The sequence below is a fragment of the Eumetopias jubatus genome, unplaced genomic scaffold, assembly GCF_037043125.1.
Source record: "Eumetopias jubatus isolate StellerSeaLion01/CBP00866 unplaced genomic scaffold, mEumJub1_p1.0 scaffold_2, whole genome shotgun sequence".
NCBI classification, from domain to species: domain Eukaryota; kingdom Metazoa; phylum Chordata; class Mammalia; order Carnivora; family Otariidae; genus Eumetopias; species Eumetopias jubatus.
In genome coordinates this window covers 59,055,573-59,074,439 of record NW_028274808.1, presented here as the reverse complement: position 1 = coordinate 59,074,439, position 18,867 = coordinate 59,055,573, and the positions used below count along the sequence as shown (strand labels likewise).

At 34.9% G+C, this 18,867-nt stretch overlaps 1 protein-coding gene across 5 annotated transcripts in view; it reads left to right on the top strand.

Moving 5' to 3' along the window:
• Positions 1-18,867, top strand: part of CLCN3 (Cl-/H+ antiporter 3) — a 91,634-nt gene that overhangs the window by 60,653 nt on the left and 12,114 nt on the right. For all 5 annotated transcript variants that reach the window (XM_028104351.2, XM_088021008.1, XM_028104347.2 and 2 more), the window contains 8 exons: positions 1,049-1,148; positions 2,532-2,719; positions 3,671-3,793; positions 4,952-5,158; positions 8,540-8,620; positions 9,511-10,056; positions 12,525-12,711; positions 15,322-15,720. In XM_028104351.2, the coding sequence (XP_027960152.1) occupies positions 1,049-1,148; positions 2,532-2,719; positions 3,671-3,793; positions 4,952-5,158; positions 8,540-8,620; positions 9,511-10,056; positions 12,525-12,711; positions 15,322-15,720 (1,831 nt within the window). The remainder of the gene's footprint in view (positions 1-1,048; positions 1,149-2,531; positions 2,720-3,670; positions 3,794-4,951; positions 5,159-8,539; positions 8,621-9,510; positions 10,057-12,524; positions 12,712-15,321; positions 15,721-18,867) is intronic.

Below are 18,867 nucleotides of genomic sequence, written 5' to 3'. Positions count from 1 at the left end.
TGTTGAGCACTTTTTCATGTGTCTCTTGGCCGTTTGGAATGTCTTCTTTGGAAAATTATCTGTTCATGTCTTCTGCCCATTTCTTGATTATGTTTAAAAAAAGAAGATAGTAGGAAGGGAAAAAATGAAGGGGGGGAAATCGGAGGGGGAGACGAACCATGAGAGACGATGGACTCAGAAACAAACTGAGGGTTCTAGAGGGGAGGGGGGTGGGGGGATGGGTTAGCCTGGTGATGGGTATTGAAGAGGGCATGTACTGAAGGGAGCACTGGATGTTATACACAAGCAATGAATCATGGAACCCTACATCAAAAACTAATGATGTAATATATGGTGATTAACATAATAAAAAAAGGAGAAAAAAATAAAAGTACATTCTTACTAAGAGAGGAAGAGTTGCCTTCTTGTGTCTTAGTTGAGTGAGATCTGGAAATCAAATCTGTTCCTGTCCTGCTAGAGGACACTTCTGCCTTACACAGTGATAGAAGAGAGCTTCTGGACCCTACAAATGGGATTAGAGCTCTCCATAACTGCATATTTACAGGCCTACAAATTTTGGCAGGCCCTTTATTCACATGACTATTCTATACTGTATTTATGAGCATGTTATTATGGGCACTGTTATTAACCGGCCTTATCTTTTAAAGAATATTATAATCCACTTAATTGCTAGGACCAGAAAATGGTCAGGGAATGACAGACATTGCAAGCCATAATGTCTTATTTCTGTTAATATAAAAGTTATGTATCAGCTAAATTTGATTCAGTTTAAAACAGTGTAGGCCAGACTCTGTGTGGTTTGTGGACCCCTTGCTCTAAAATCCTGAGGTTTTTGTTAAAAATGCAGATCTCTGGGTAAATGTTTATCATCTGGTTTACAAGTATAACAACTGTCTGACATAGTGATTCTGCCCCAAGCTCACCTTTCCCATGATTTAGTTTATAGATTACTGTCTCGTGTATAGTAACTGAAAAAAACTGTTAGATTCTAGAATTGTGGCTTTTGTTCATGGTTTGAAAAATGAAGCATAAACATTTCTAATTTCAGATCAACAGCAAAAAGAAAGAATCAGCATGGGAAATGACAAAAAGCTTATATGATGCATGGTCAGGATGGCTAGTAGTAACACTAACAGGATTGGCATCAGGTAAAGAAAAATTTTAATGTAATCCTTTTTTGGTTAACAGAAAAATAAATCGTTCTCCACTCCTTCCCACAATGTTTTTTTCAGGTCCTGTTGGATTTTTAAAAGTATTTATTTTGTTTCCTTCAAGAAATCTTAAATATAAGACTAGGAGGCAGGAAGCTTCAGAGTCTAGTCTTGGCTCTGTCACTTTAAGTGTCTATGCAGTTTGGTTGATCTTTCTGGGTTCAGTTTCTGTGTCTGTAAAATACGTGGTTTGGTCCAGAAAACAATAAAGTATCTTGTAATATTAACATCATAATAAGTAGCTACTGTTTACTGAGTGCTTCATGCACTGCCTTAAAATCTTTACATGTATGTAAACTGCATGGCAGTCCTGTGGTATAAGTACTGCGGTTAGCACCATTTTACAGATGAGGTGCCTGAAGCACAGAGAGAGGTTTAGTAACTTGACTAAGGTCATGTAGCTTGTAAGTGGCCAGGCAAAGATTTACATTTAGGCAGTTCTGCTCAAGAGTCTGCATTTCAACTACCATGCTATCGAGTGCCCACAATGTGCCTATGTGTGAGATTTTAAGAAATAGGAGTTGAAGATCTGAACACAAACTTTAAGGACTGTTTTAATGACTTTCAGCTTCCACCATGGAAGATTATGTCTAGAAGAACATGAGGAAAATTAAAATGTATGTGGTGAATAGAGGGAAGTACTGATACCTCTAATTGACGTGCACAAGAATTTTGTGACCCCTGTGTATGTGACCTATTGATCTTTTTATGTGATGAGAAGGTCCTAGATTTTGACCATAAATTTTGTATATTTTTTGTATTCTGTCATTAAAATGATCTTGGCATGTTTAATTTTCTGTTATTTAAGGAGAAAACTGAAAGTCTGTCACAGTAATTCATTAATGCTATGAGTTTCACTATTTCTAATGGACATTAAATTTTAATGATATTGATCTCATTTGCATATTTATTAAGTTTCAGATTGAAACATAATAATAAAAACTTTGACTTTAATAACCTGATTTGTGAACCTCCTGCTAGATAGCTGTCTTTTAAAGATATGTTAGTGTCTTTAAACACCTTTATTACAAATCACAATTAATTTAAATGATGTATTTAGTTTTAATTTCAAACAGAGTAGCCATTTTATATTAAAGAGTGGCTATCTATACTTTTTTAGAAGTAATATAAACTTACTTATACCTAAGACTTAAAAATCTTAAATTTATATAATATTCCCTATGTGACCCTTTATGTATAGGGAGTCTGCAGCTTTCTTTGACCCTCTTAACTTGATAGTTTTTAACACTCCAAAAATGGATTTACTTTTTTTTTTTTTTTTTTTTTTTTTTTTTTACTACCGTCAACATGTTTTTACAGGGGCACTGGCTGGACTAATAGACATTGCTGCTGACTGGATGACCGATCTAAAGGAGGGCATTTGCCTTAGTGCATTGTGGTACAACCATGAACAGTGTTGTTGGGGATCTAATGAAACAACATTTGAAGAGAGGGATAAATGTCCACAGTGGAAAACATGGGCAGAATTAATCATAGGTCAAGCGGAAGTAAGTCTTGCTGGGTCTGAAGATGAATTAGTAATTGTTATGGCTAAATAAATCTCCATTTAATTATAGAATTAATCACATATTAGATGATTGTAACTGCATTAAAAGAAAAAAAGAAATGTAATAGGATAGATTGGAAAATAGAAGAATACCTTGCAGCAAGTAAAATGTAAAGTTTCAAGAAGCTCTATTAATTAACTACATAGTCACATTCAAGTCTATTCAATTATGACATTAAATATATTTCTTACTGTAGAAAAGAAGTGCAGTAGGATCTGTATAATCACAAAGTTAATAGGAAGTCATGTTATTAAAACTGCCTAACATATTGTCGGGAAGTATAAATTATCAAAAAGTTTAGTAAAATAAGCCTTGTAACTGGAGATATCTTGAAGAAATCCATATATTTTTCTTTGTAGCATTATACTATTTAAATGATTACTGTTCTTGACATTCTGTAATGAAGAACATTGTAAAAATTAGAATGTTATATATAGTTACATGGTCATATAAGGATATGTTTTAAAAATTTTGTTAAAGCTGAATTTTTGAGCTAAAAAGAATATATTTGCTGATAACATGGGCAGTATGCTGTTTCTCACTTGATCTTCAGAACTGCAGAGGAATGAGATCTAAATGCAAATACAATTTCGTCTTCAACTATTTCCAAAATGTGTTTTGTGGGTAGGCAGAGGTTAAAGTGTAGCAGATTTTTGGCAACCAGACTTTAGGTATCAAGAAAAAGCTAGGAAAACATTAAACAGATTAAGACTCCTTGTATATATGAATATGTTTTTTGATTTTACTTAAGTATTTTGTTCATATAAAGCTTTAACTATTGTGGAAGTAAACCAGGAAACTTACGAGTTTCACACAAGTTTCTTATGTGGCAAGCACTTGCATTTGGGGTGCACTATACATTAAATTCATACTATACGATTTGCCTTTTAGGGTCCTGGTTCTTACATCATGAATTACATAATGTACATCTTCTGGGCCTTGAGTTTTGCCTTTCTTGCCGTTTCCCTGGTAAAAGTATTTGCTCCATATGCCTGTGGCTCTGGAATTCCAGAGGTAAGCCATGCAATGTTTTAGTATCATTTAAACATTTGGTAATTGTGATGATGTTGATCTTTTTGCCTTTAGGGGGGAAAAAGTAGTTGTTTTTCTGGGGAAATTGTAATGTAAAAAAGAAAATTTTAAAAATGTAAGTTGATTGTAGATATCACAAGAAATTCTTCCCCATAGTCATTTCATCATTAACTGTGGAGGTTGATTTTTTTTTTTTCCACCACTAATTTAGCACGTGAGTAAACAAATATCAGAAAACTCAGTTATAAAGCTGGAAAAGTATTATGTGGCCTAAAGTTCTTTGATGGATTAGTTGATGTTTTGCTGCTATGAACCTGATTTGAATATATTTACTCTTTTTATATGACTATTTTTTAATTAAATAAGTTAATATTTCTTGAATTTGGCAGATAATATTTATAACAATTTTGTACTTTAAATAAACATTTGACCACAGTGAGGCAATAGTATAAACTTTTGGGTTTTATTTTTTATCAACGGTAATTTAAGGAATATACTCAGAATTGAATGGTGTAATTTAAAGAATATACTTAGGATTGAATGGTGTGATGGGAATTCATTTCTTTCCCCTCTTAATTTTTCTGTCTTACCAGCTTTTTCTAATGCATTTCCTTTTGAAACTTAATTTTAGTGATTTTTAAAGTTTTGTTAATTATGTCTTCAATAAGGGGCAGTATCATGCAGCATTTAGCTGTTGTCACTTATCCTTCTTAATATATAGGAAAATATTACACATAATGGCAGCACTCTGAGAAGACAAAATATCCTAATTTCTGACACAGAATATCTGAATGTATTTACCTATATTTCTACAACAGAAATATTCAAATTTACCTTTTCCTTATTATGTAATTACAACCCTTGTTATTAAGGTCTGTATTCCTTTTAACATGGCCTTATATTCTAGTTTTGTTCATGAGATAGGGTTCCTTCAATCCTTGCTTGAGAAGAGAATTAGAATATGATATAGATTTATTATGTAGCGTAATAGTTAAAGCTTTTGAAAAATTGTGAATTGTTCCATGGTTCACCAAAAATATTTGCAGGGTGGTTTTGTGAGTAAAACAAGAGAGTAACTTAAATTAGTTAAATTTTCCTGTTTCTTAAAGGAAATTAGCTATCTTAATCTTTTCTTTGTAGATTAAAACTATTTTAAGTGGATTCATCATCAGAGGTTACTTGGGAAAGTGGACTTTAATGATTAAAACCATCACATTAGTACTGGCTGTGGCATCAGGTTTGAGTTTAGGAAAAGAAGGTCCTCTGGTACATGTTGCCTGTTGCTGTGGAAATATTTTTTCCTACCTCTTTCCAAAGTATAGCACAAATGAAGCTAAAAAAAGGGAGGTAAGTATCTTTGTGGTTTATTTGACAGATAAATATTACATAGACTTAGTGAGAATTTTCTAGTGTAAAGATCGTGTTTTAACTCTTTACTTTTTGGATAAATTCTGTATTCAGATTCAAATGTGAGAATTGTTTGCTTCTTTCCCCCTTTTTGATTATCTCTAATATCTTTCTAGAATCTATCCCCAGTGCTGCTCAGTTACTCCGGTATTTTAGAGAAGTTTTGGTAGACTACCTGGTCCATTGGTTTCAGTTGAATTTCACAAAGCTCTTTCCATTTGTTTTTGCTTTGCCTTACACCTTTCTTCCTCTGAAGTTTTTCCCAAATGTAACATTATTTTTCCTCTGATTTCTCACCATCAGTATTTTTCCAGGGTTGGGAAGTCTTAACAGCTGTGTTTTCCTCTGGAGGAAGTGTCTAATGCCCCCGAGAGAGGTGTGTCATCTGCAGAGAGCTATCTGGCACCATGAAGATGTTCTGAGGGCCTTTAGGACCTCCTGAGGTTTAAATCAGAGATTCATACTAAAGGGAATATAGGAATTCCTCTTTATTCAGCTGTTTAGGAACATTTATTTCCTTGATCTTTTTTTTTTTTTTTTTTTAGGCCAGCCCAAGATCTTTTAGGAGGGCTTTAAACTTTATTTATTATGGAGTTCCCTAATGTTTGTACATTGCTATGGATATTTTCTAGAAGAAAAATGGGCTCCTGAGACCTTTTGTATTAGCTCTACACTTTGGGAGCCCAATCCCTTCTTGTTTTCCCAATCTAATCTGTAGGCCAAGGTGGTACAGAGCGCTTTGCGTTTTCAAGATACCATATTTTTATATAATTAAATATTGAGAACTCAGAGGTCTCTGACCCTAGCACAGGACTTTTCATCCTGTTGTTTTTAATACTATAACAAAAAAGTAGAATATTTTTATCAAGCTATTTGATTCTTCAATTGAAATGATTTCTCTTTCATTTAGTGTTCATTTTGTTCATACATTGGCAGTAGTCTGAAAGAGGAACACTTCAGACCGTCATAGTTCCACCTCTGAATGATAATTGTGATTCTAGTACTATGCTCTAACTCGAATAGCTAACATTATTGATTACTTATTATGTATCTGGTTCTGTGACAAGTCCTTTCATTTTAAAATTTAAATCCACAATAATCTTATTAACTTGGCACTATTGTCCCCATTTATAGATAGGAAATTAGGGCATAGAGCTGCTAACTTGTCCAAGATTATGTAGCAGAGTGTCAGAGTATGGATTAAAATTTATTTTTCTCTGACTCCAAAGTCTGTACTCCTTACTACTACTACTATTTCTGTGACTGTGGATATGTGTGTATGTTAAAAACAAAACAAAACATAACCTAAAACTATGTTGTAGCAGAGCAAATTAGGGCTAAAATGGAGCTATAGCATTTGTCTCTCCAGTGCAATTCCTTTACTTGCTATTGTACGTTGACATTTGGGGGTAAGATTTTTATTTTTATTTATTCATTTTAAGTGCAAAATGTAATTTATTAGAAAATGCCATAGAAATTAAATTCACTTAAATTTTAAGATATACACTGTGATGATTAGTAATGTTTATGACATTAACTTTGTTCACCTTAGTATATAATGGCTAGAGTTTACTTGTTGAAAACATGAAGGCCTCATATTTTGGCTTTCTTCTATGTTCACTTCCTTGACATTTTTAATTAAATGATTCCTTGATACTTATAAAACATTAAAATGTGTGTGTGAGTTATAAGTACCGGGTGTTAGCTTGATGTAAAATTCTATTATATTAAATGTACAGAGAATTCAGTTAAATGTGTTGTCTCCAATCCTGTTAGTGGGAAAAAACAAAATCATTAAATTTGCTGTCCTCCCCCATATAAGCAGAGTCTGCATTCTGAAAGCCAGGTACAATTTACTTATTTTTTTTTAATTATTTATTTGAGAAAGAGAGAGAACAAGAGAGCAGGGGTGGGAGCAGAGGGAGAGGGAGAGAGAAACACAAGCAGGCTCCTCGCTGAGAGTGGAGCCCAACTTGGGGACCCATCTCACAACCGTGAGATCAGACCTGAGCCAAAACCAAGAATTGGATGCTTAACCAACTGCACCACCCAGGCGCCCCTAGCCAAGTACAATTTAATTAAAATAAGTATTGCTTATTTTTAATTTGCCAAACAGCAGCCTGATAATGGAGATCATGGTCTTAATTATATATAATTTAATTTTGATTATTTCCAGTTTCTTTTTCATAAATGTAAAACTTGACCATTTGGGGAAATGCTTTGGTACCCTCAGATATTTACTGGAATGAAATAGTGAAGGGAATAAAGACTCTTAGAAAAGTAATTACAATATAAATGTCCAATGAATGTGTATGTGTAGTTGGCTTCACACTGGTGGGAAGTGGGCAATGTCCAAGTGACAGACTGGGGAGGTGGAGAGAGAATCTGTAAGAACGTTTGTGGATATTTTTGTCATCTTTAACTTTATTGTAGGGTTCCAGTTTGGAAAGACTGCCTCATAAGGGGGTAGCCATTGTTTTTGCTTTAGAATGAGGCTTTCCAAATTGGCAGTAGCGATATTTTCAGAGGATTTAGAGTAGTGAAAATAAGGTAACTCAATAGGTTTTAAGTTCTCTAGATATTTTACTACGATTTAGACAACAGTAATTATTAGGGGCACCTGGCTGGCTCAGTCAGTAGAGCATGCAGCTCTTGATCTCAGGGTCATGAGTTCAAGCCCCACATTGGGCATAGAGCTTGCATAGAAAACATTAATTATTAATGGTGAAGCAGTTGACTCTAAAATCTGAAGAAATTATATCCTTGGGCACCTGGGTGGCTCAGTTGGTTAACCGTCTACCTTCAGCTCAGGTCATGATCCCAGGGTCCTGGGATTGAGTCCCGCATCGGGCTCCTTGCTCAGTGGGGAGTCTGCCTCTCCCTCTAATCCTCCCCCCTGCTCATGATCTCTCTCTCTCACTCTCTCTCAAATAAATAAATGAATGAATAAATTATTAAAAAAAAATAAACTACTCTCCCCCTAAACCCCAGTTACTGTTCTCTCTACTGGTCTTCCCAAACATCTTGATAATTGTGTATATTCATTGCCTTTTTCTTCTTTGCATTCTATTTACATTAGTGTATTTTGCACAAATGTTTTTTAATTGAATATCGAATATGTGAATGACCTTTCAGTTAAAGCAGAAGAGAAAAAATATCTTTTTAGAGGAAATAAATAATGGCCTCTGCTTGGGGAGATGGGGTAGACATGTGAGTTAACTTCAGGAGAGGCATGTCAAAAATTCAGGCAACATGAAGAATTTTTATTTGGTATATTTGAATTTATAAGAATATATGAAATAAGCCAAATTCTCTTTTTAGGTACTATCAGCTGCCTCAGCTGCAGGGGTTTCTGTAGCTTTCGGTGCACCAATTGGAGGAGTTCTTTTTAGCCTGGAAGAGGTAGGTAAAGAAAACAGCAACTATAAGATTATGCATAATTACCATTACAAATATATTTTGGCATGCTTTTCTGTTATATAGCTAGTGTAATAAATACAGACTGTGCCCTTAAGTTTTCAGATTTAACTTCGTAAAGTTATTTTTCACTTATTCTTACTTATAGATTAATATAACATGTTCTTTACTTTGAGAAAGGCCTTAAAATATTACTCATGTATAAATATTAAGTGATTATTTAAAATTAAACTTTGTTGATGTATTTAAAAGTAAGCAGAAATGGATTTGGCTTAGTAGAAATTATTTAACCACTGTTTGTTATATTATCACCCATGTTTTTATTTAAAAAGTTTTAATCAATTTCTGAATTGTGAGTTTGTATGCTTATTTCTGGGGTAGTTATTGATGTTTAAGAAAATTATTTTAGTCGCATCAGTGGCATATTTTGTTTTTGTTTTCTCATTGGTGCTTAAGACTTTTTACATATTTACACAAAAATGTGACTAGGAATGGTTTAAAATTTGCTTTTCCAGTTTGTGTTCTTTTCCTCTTTTTTCTTTAATATAGAAGAGACAAATTAAATACTTCTTTATGAGCTCATAAGAGTTGGTGATGGTGCATTTATTCTTCACTACATGAGGTGAAACTCATTTTGAAAATGAAACAATGCTAGGTATCTGAAATAATTACTAGACATTTTTGACCAGTTGATACTGGGAATTTGTAATGATGTGATAGCCAAAGTTAATAAAACATTGATTTTTTCCTCACCACAGTAAAATCTATTATATGTAAACACTAGCTGTGGCAAAAATTAGACGATGATATTCAAGTTATAAGATACCAGAAACATCTTATAAAATTATAGCATTAATTTTTCTTTTTCTTTTTAGGTTAGCTATTATTTTCCTCTTAAAACTTTATGGAGATCATTTTTTGCTGCTTTAGTGGCTGCATTTGTTTTGAGATCCATCAATCCATTTGGTAACAGCCGTCTGGTCCTTTTTTATGTGGAGTATCACACACCATGGTACCTTTTTGAACTGTTCCCTTTTATTCTCCTCGGGGTATTTGGAGGGCTTTGGGGAGCCTTTTTCATTAGGGCAAATATTGCCTGGTGTCGTCGCCGCAAATCCACCAGATTCGGAAAGTATCCTGTTCTTGAAGTCATTGTTGTTGCTGCCATTACTGCGGTGATAGCCTTCCCTAATCCGTATACCAGGCTCAACACCAGTGAGCTGATCAAAGAGCTTTTTACAGACTGTGGTCCTCTGGAATCCTCTTCTCTTTGTGACTACAGAAATGACATGAATGCCAGTAAAATTGTTGATGATATTCCTGATCGTCCAGCAGGCCTTGGAGTGTATTCAGCTATATGGCAGTTATGCTTAGCACTCATATTTAAAATTATCATGACAGTATTCACTTTTGGTATCAAGGTAAGTGCTAATGTGAGGTGTTAGTTAAGTAATTTTGTCATGTTTAGAATGTGTGTGAAATGAGCAGTGAAATGTTTATCTAAAGGTGGTTATTTCATAAATGTAGGCTGAAAAAGTTCTTATCTTTTGGGTTTCATTTTACGTAATGAATAAAAGAATTCCTTTGGATATATTGTTGAACATGGTTATCTGTTACTGTGTAACAAATTACCCCAAAACCTAGCAATTTAAGATACCTAGTTATTTTGCTTTTGATATTGAGTCAATAATTTGGGAAGGACTCAACTGGGCATGTTTTGTTTGTGGTCTGTCATACATGTCATCAGACATGGCTAAGGCTGGTCGTCTACCACCTGGGCTGGGAAGATTCAGACAACTGGATCTGGAACATCTGGGCTCCTGGAACATCTCTCTCTTTCTCTGTCTCTGTCTGTCTCTCGGTTTTTTCCAGCTTGGTGCCTTCTGGGCATTTAGATTTCTTACATGGTAGCTCCTTGTCCCAAGAGGATCGTTTTTAACCTCGCCGGGGAAGTCATGCACCATGCCTCATGTTACTTTCTATTTGTCTGGGCAGTAACAGAGGCCTACCTCTTAATGGGAGCAGTGTCAGGGAATTCATGGTGACGTTTTAAAAGCACTTATGTTAGTTTCCTTTTGCTGCTATAATAAACTACCCTAAACTTAGTGGCTTAAAAATCACACCAATTAATTACAGTTTTGGTGATCAGAAGTCCAAAATGGGTCTCACTGGACTAAAATCAAGGTGTTCATAGGGATTTATGGAAGTTCTAGGGGAGAGTCCATTTCTTGCCTTTTCTAGCCTTCTAGAGGCCACCCACATTCCTTGGCTCATGGCCTCCTTCTCCCATCCTCAAAGCCAGCAATGGTTAGTTAGGTTTTTCTTTTATCTCATTATCCTGACACTAACTCTTCTAAATCCTTCTTCCACATTTAAAATAACCTTTGTGATTACTTTGAGCCCACCCAGGTAATCCGGGATAATCTTCTGTTTTAAAGTCAGCTGATTAACCCTAATTTTACCTGCAACCTTAATTCCTCCTTACTGTGTAACATAAGGAATTCATAGTAATTAGAATATAGAAAAACTCTGGGGAGCCGTTACTCTGCCTATCATGCTACTATAGGGTGTTAGCTTGAAAGGACACTGCAGGCTCTGTTAAATTACTAGCCTGTGAATACCATGTCTTTTTCCATCAAGGATTTAAGGGAGCTAGACCCAGTGCCCTGGTACATTGCTTCATTTGAATGTACAAAAGTGAGAATAACATTAATTACTTAGTGATTTGCCAGTAAATGTAATTTTCTTATATGACTGTCAGTGCTGTATATGAGGATCAAATGTCAGCTAATCGTTGTTCTTTAAATTAATATTCACTAGTGATAATATGCTTTTGCAGATGTAAATTATGTGGAATAACACCTTAATGTCAACAAAATCATAATGATAGTTTTTGAAGTATGGTTTCTTTTCTGTTGTTCTCTATTTAGTCTACTGGGTATAAGAGTTACATAATAGAAAAACCTTGAAGTTAAAAATTTTTTTCATAGTGAATCAAGTTAGAGCAACTATTGAAGCTCCTGTTTCTACGTAAGTTGATTTTCTGTAAATCCCAACTTTCTCATCTTTAGTTGAGCTACAGGATGCTGGAGACAATTGGCGGGTCTTTGTTAAGTCCCACAATGTCCTGTGCTCTGGCTGAAGAATCCTAACTGGCAGTGGAGTAAAACATATTTTGATCTCTTCTCTTTGGATAGCCTTTTAATGATCCTGATACCATGTTCAACATGCCATTATTTTGTGCTCAGCTTATTTCATATCCAGAACATTTTGGAGCTATTAGTATTTTAATGTTTAAATGATCTTGCTTAAGATGTTTACTATTCCTATTTTCTTCATTAAATTTAATTGATCGATAAATATTTTTCTCCTTATATGTATCGCTAAAAAATACTGAAGGACCTGGTAAGATTGTCCGCTTCACATTGTACAATTTAAGAGGAATCGCATCTAATATTTTTATCATTTGGTAAACAACAAATATGTAGGAGGGTGTAATTGTGGAGTAAAAGACAGTACTTCCCACCGAACTGATTTCATTTTATGAAAAATGCTTCATATTGTCCTTTTTTCTTTTCCCATTTCAGCATAGACTAATAAAAATTTTGTTAGGGACTGGCATTAAGGAACTCTTGAGTTTAAAGGATAAATAACCCTTGGGTTATTTTCTCTTTGGCCTAGAGAATGTTACTTGTTACTTTGTAACTGAATTCATGAATAAGGTACCAGTAGAACGGTATTTTGCTGTAGTCTTATTTGTACTAGGATTTTGCTATATAAATAAAATGTGAAAAGAATCAAAAGTGTTATAAAGAAGTCTGTAGAATGTAGGTTCTAAGCATCCAACTCGAGGATCTCTGCTCAGTTAAGCATTGTGTTTTTGTTACAGGTTCCATCAGGCTTGTTCATTCCCAGCATGGCCATTGGAGCGATTGCTGGAAGGATTGTGGGGATTGCAGTAGAACAGCTTGCGTATTATCACCACGACTGGTTTATCTTTAAGGAGTGGTGTGAGGTTGGAGCTGATTGCATTACACCTGGCCTTTATGCCATGGTTGGTGCTGCTGCATGCTTAGGTAATGAAACTGTGTCTGTGGATGGATGTTTGTGAATCTGAGAGAGAAAAGAGCAAGTGGGAGAGCATGTTTATGCTTGGTTGGTGAGGTGGGGGAGGGTGGTACAGGACAGAGGAAGAGAATACTTTAACTAAAATGAAACAGTACTACTATTATATGGTGTTTCTGTAGTACTAGTTTTCATTTTGCCTGTCTCTAAACATTTGTTAATGGAAAAATTTAATGGTGGTTAGCATCTTTTAAATATTGTGTAATGCTTTGTAACAGAAAACATCTCAGTACAACCTAGGTTTAATTTGAGTCTTGTCCAGGGAAATTTTTGTTCTTTTCATTGTCAAGGATCTTGGCTTCCCTATGACAACTGTAGCATGGTTCCTGAGATTAGCATTCTAGCAAAGTGTCAGACTAGCTTTGGCTCTGCAGTGACTTATAGTTAGCTATAGTGGAAGATTTCTTTACCAGCCCTCCTCCATTTAAGGTGCATTTATAGCAAAATGGAAAAAGGTAACTCTTGTTTTAATGAAAAAAAAATATCTGCATTAAATACTTAAGAGTCTATGTGTTCTCTTGGATATGAAAAATAGTTATTTCTTTTTATATTTAAAATGTCAGCTGAATTTTGGTTATGATATTTAATAATAGTTGGTATTTTGACTTATTTTTGTTCAGTGAATCAAAATTATGTAATTATTGATCTTCAAAAGTATAATATCAAGTGAAAGTGAGGGACAGAATCATTTTCACCAAAGTAGCAATTACTTAGTAGTTATCCACTTTCTCTTTAACAGTGCTAGGTGCAGTGAGTGATACAAAAAGAAGTATAAAACATGGGCCCAACCTCAAGTACAGTCACGTTGGGGAGATAAGACCAAAACTGAGAAAACAATAGTGAGCATCATATAATGATTAAATATAGTACCGAGTCTAAGAAAATTGTAGGAATCTAGAGAAAAGGAGAGCTGACATAGTTCAGGTAGAGTAGAACATGAGCTTTACTTAAGGAGATTAGTAGAACTTAAAGAAGAGGATTTTTTTGAGGAATGTAATCATGTGAAGGCAAAGGAATTGGGATAGGGATAAATTTAGTATTCATGGAGCTTTGAAGATACCGGCAGTATTGAAGTAGAGGGTGTGTTTTGGATACTTTTGGGAAATGAAGTTGGATTAATCGTGAGAAGGAGCCATATTATGAAAAGGCTGTGGCAGAGTCATGGCTTTGGCATTTGTAGCTTGATGACTTTGGGAATGTTCCTTTGCTTTGATTTTTTGTTTTCTTATCTTTAAAATAGAAATAATAACTACTTATCTCCTACTGTTGTTTTGAGGATTGTATGAGATCAACTGCATGTAAAGCTGTTAGCACAGTGCCAGGTAAAATAAGTCACTTAGTTTAAAAAAAAAGCCTTTGTGAACTGACTAGGGATGTGCCTGGCATAGTGTAGATACATAATATATAGTAGGTTCTTTCTCCCTTCTGTTTTTAGATTAAAAAACAAAAAGGAAGAGTTTAAGCTTAATACAGTATGAACTGGCGAGTGTTGGTAGGTTTTTGAGCAAAGGAGCAACATGGTGAAAGTAGTACTTAGGAAAGATTAACCTGGGAACATGGCTTATAAAGTGGATTGAAGGTAATGGGGCCTGGAGTCAAGGAGGTAAGATAAAATAGTGTTAAAATTAAGGAACCATGTCTTGAGAGTCTGAACTAGTTTGGTAATAGTGACAGTATTGAGAAAGGGACCCATAGATAAATATTTTGCAAAGCTAATCAGATAGGACTTGTGAGGGTGTAGGTGTTGGAGTAAAGTAAAGGCATAGACCTGGAATGACTATCTAGGTTGCCGGGAAGAATGTAGTGCTGGTGCTGGAGTCAGGAAAGTTGGGATGGGTAGCTCTTTGGGAGAAGAGGATTTTGGTTTCAAGTATGTGGTGTTTTTTGTGACAGTGGGTCATCCAGAGTCTTTTTACAGTTGGAAAACGAGATAAGCAAGCAATAAGATAAGGTATGCAGAGTTGGAGACATGGGGCAAATGCAATAGTAAGTGGAGAGATGTGGATTATGAGGCATCAGCATACAGATGGTAGTTCAGAATGATGATTTGGGTAAACAAATAGATGAGTTTTCTAAGGAAGGGGATATTACTCTGTTAACATAAATCACAAGGCATTAAAATATTTTACTCATTTTGAAAAGATACAGAGAAGTGTATTAATACTCTACCCACATATGAGCTTAATTTTAAATTGGTAGCTATGACGTAAAAGGTAGCTCTGATGTGCATCACCAAATTCTTAATAATCCATTTTATGAGTGAAATTAGTCTTTGCTATAGCAATAAACCAAAATGGCAAGCTTGTTTTAGTTGGTCAGCTGTGTACTGTGAAGTAAACAGGTTTTGAAATGTTATTTTAATAATCTTTTGTGTTAAAGAAAATCAGTGTTTCTCTAGATCTTATTAAAATAGTGGTGATTGTCTTAAGAGAGGAGTAGCAGTTTTTAATGGTAATCCTTTTCACTAAGTTCTATTTACAATTCGCGTTCACCTGCCTAGCACACAAATTCCACGAACATGTCCTGTCCTCCTTGACCAATGGTGCTTCCTTTTTTTTCAGGTGGTGTGACAAGGATGACTGTCTCCCTGGTGGTTATCGTTTTTGAGCTTACCGGAGGCTTGGAATACATTGTTCCCCTTATGGCTGCAGTTATGACCAGTAAATGGGTTGGCGATGCTTTTGGTAGGGAAGGCATTTATGAAGCTCACATCCGGTTAAATGGATACCCTTTCTTGGATGCAAAAGAAGAATTCACTCATACCACCCTGGCTGCTGATGTCATGAGACCTCGAAGGAACGATCCTCCCTTAGCCGTCCTGACACAGGACAATATGACAGTGGATGATATAGAAAACATGATTAATGAAACCAGCTACAATGGCTTTCCTGTCATAATGTCAAAAGAATCTCAAAGATTGGTGGGATTTGCCCTCAGAAGAGACCTGACAATTGCAATAGGTACCCTTTTTAAAAAATACAGACACACACACAAATCTATCTATATCTGTATCTGTTGGAATCTATATATATTTAGATAGATACAGACATATAAGATTTCTTGAGGAGAGGAAAGCAATAATTGGTTGGGTTTGTGGGGGCGAGAGGTGTATTTTATTTATGTCCCCGAAAGTCTTAAGTTCTTTAGGGAAGGCATTAGGCTTCTGTGAATTGTTTCCCCACTAAGAAATTTTTTTTTTTTTAAGAAATCTTTTTATTTATTTTTAAAGATTTTATTTATTTGCGATACAGTGTGCGAGAGAGCATGGGGTGGGGAGGGTTCAGAGGAAAGGGAGAAGCAGGCTCCCTGCTCAGCAGGAAGCCCAATGTGGCACTCGATCCCAGCACCCTGGAATCATGACCTGGGCGGAAGGCAGACACTTAACCAACTGAGCCACCCAGGTGTCCCACTAAATACAGTTTTATCTTTTGATTTGGCATTGTTATCAGAGATCAAAGTCAGATTCTTTCTTTTCCCACTAAGATAAGCCTTGTGAAGTTGATATCATTCATAATAGCATATAAGATAAGGCCTTAGCAAGTGCTAGGTCATCCCACTAAATACATTCTTGTATTTAATATTGGCTTATTTGAATGCAAGTTATTGAAAATCTTGTCTTCGTTGGTCTGTTTCATATCAGATTCACAGGTTTTCCTTTTTCAGCTTTTGGATTTAGGTTTACAATATGAACATATGATATCTACTTTAAAGTGAAAAAAAATCGTTGAGAGTTTATTTTGGTCAAATGCTAGGTTGAAAAGTATATAATGTATTTTGAGATATTATTCCTGCAAGTATAGATTAAAGGCATTAGCCATATTATATTATTCCTTGGAAATAAATTAAACTTTGTATGAGGAGGAAACAATTGTGTTCCTGCAAAATTTATTTTTCTCCTTATCTTATAGTCCTGAAGTACTGATGAGGAGGCTAGTAAGGCCTTTCCTATGCAATCTGATTCCTTTTCCTCTCTCCCCGCCAACTCCCAAAGGTGATAAAGGTTATTTTCATCAAGCTGTTGCTTTCATACTCTCAAGTTTTTAGTGGAGAACCATGAGCTGAAAATGTTAAGCATTTGGTCCTGTGAGCCCATCCTCTACAACTTATCTCTGTGGCCATTGCAAAAGGATTGTAAAATATTTTAATTCTTGTGCCATTTGAAGAGGGAAGACTTAGGGGAGTGTTTCTCAAATCAGAATGGAAATGCTCAGTTTATAAGAGCTATCAAAACAAAACAGAAGCATCTACAGAGAATATCCTATTTAGTTAAGGAAAAGGCTACAGCTTTGGAAGAGTTTTTTAAAGACTAGCAATCCTATCATTCCAGGATTTGCTGTAGGTAATAGAATAGTTGCCGGGAATGGGCAATGTATGTTGCTCTTGTGTTTAAGTGTTTGAGCTTCTGAGCTAATCCCATGGCCAAACCTATAGTAGGAGAAGAATTTCATTGTTTAGATTCCTATTCTTTAGGTTTTAATGGTAGCCAGCCAAAGAAAAGAAAAATGTCAGAATTTTAGAATTTACATAGGAATTTAAAGGAAAAACAAGGTTTTTAAAAGATGAATAAAGTGGTAAAAGTTAAGAATTATTCATAATCCCACTGATTCTGTGGATATATTTTTCAGAGTTTTTTTTTTTAAAGATTTTATTTATTTATTTGACAGAGAGAGAGACAGCGGGAGAGGGAACACAAGCAGGGGGAGTGGGAGAGGGAGAAGCAGGCTTCCTGCTGGGCAGGGAGCCTAATGTGGGACTTGATCCCAGGACCCTGGGATCATGACCTGAGCTGAAGGCAGCTGCTTAACAACTGAGCCACCCAGGTGCCCCTATTTTTCAGTTTTATTACTATCTTGAAACAGAATATTGTGGTAGCAGATGATGTCAGTTTAAGGGAATAGGTATACTTTAGATATGTGAAATATCCAGTCATGTCATCAGAAATGTTTCACATGGTGACTTTCAGAACACACCTTAAATATTTACCTACATATATTTTTATAAAGTACATTTTTTAATGAGAAAAATAGATCTGTACATGAGGTTTTGTATATTTGTATAACAAATACTTTATGAAAGACAAAAAAAATGCTTGAATAACTGGTAAATTATATACCATATCCAGGGATGGGAAAACTCAAGATTTTAAAAGCACGGTTTTCCCATAATTTATAAACTCTGCATTTGTATGTCATTTCATTATTTAAAAATTTTAGTTTACTTATAGATGATACATTCACATAGTTCAAATCAAGAAGATTAAAAGTATACAGTGAAAAATGTCTCTCACCATGACCTCATAGTTACCAGTTTAACTCTCTGTAGGCAGCCATCTCTTTGGTTTCTTATGTATTCTGTAGATATTATTCTATCCTTATATAAGTAAGTATATATGTTTTTTCTTTTTAAACAAATGGTATCATGCTCTCCAATATGTGTTGTTCCGTACTTTGTTGTTTTTTTTTTTTTTCACTAAACAGTGTTTTCTTGGACATCTTCCCAGTGAATTTCTTCATTCTGTTCTTTTAAAGCTGCGTAGTATTCCATTAAATAGACATACCATGGGATACCTAATGATTTCTAAAATCAGTTCCTCATTGATGAACATTTAAGATGTTTCTAGTTTTCTGCTGTTATAGACATTGCTCCCTCATATATTTGATGATTTCACATATTCAACATTCTGCCTGTGTGCAAATGTACAAAAATTACTGGAAGTGGAATTTTTGGATCAGAGAGGAGGTGCATTTGTAATGTTCTAAGATATTTTCACATCACACCAGGGAGTGATTATACCCTGTACTCCCACCAGCAGTGAATGACAGTTTACTGTGTTAAAGTTGAATCCAAAAGGAGAGGCATTTCTTCCCGCATTTTTATGTCAAGATTAAAAGTGAGGCTGGATGTTTTATAGATTTGTTTAAAATGAAGTATATTTAACATTTTAGTGTGAATTGAAAAATTTGTCTTTCCTATTTTCTGACTTGAGGTATAAAAGTAACACTTGTTCATTTCTATTTATGTAATAGCTGTAAGTTTTACAGGGAGACTCATGGTATATGAAAACCTAAATATCATTGACATATTGAACACAATAGTAAGGTACATGG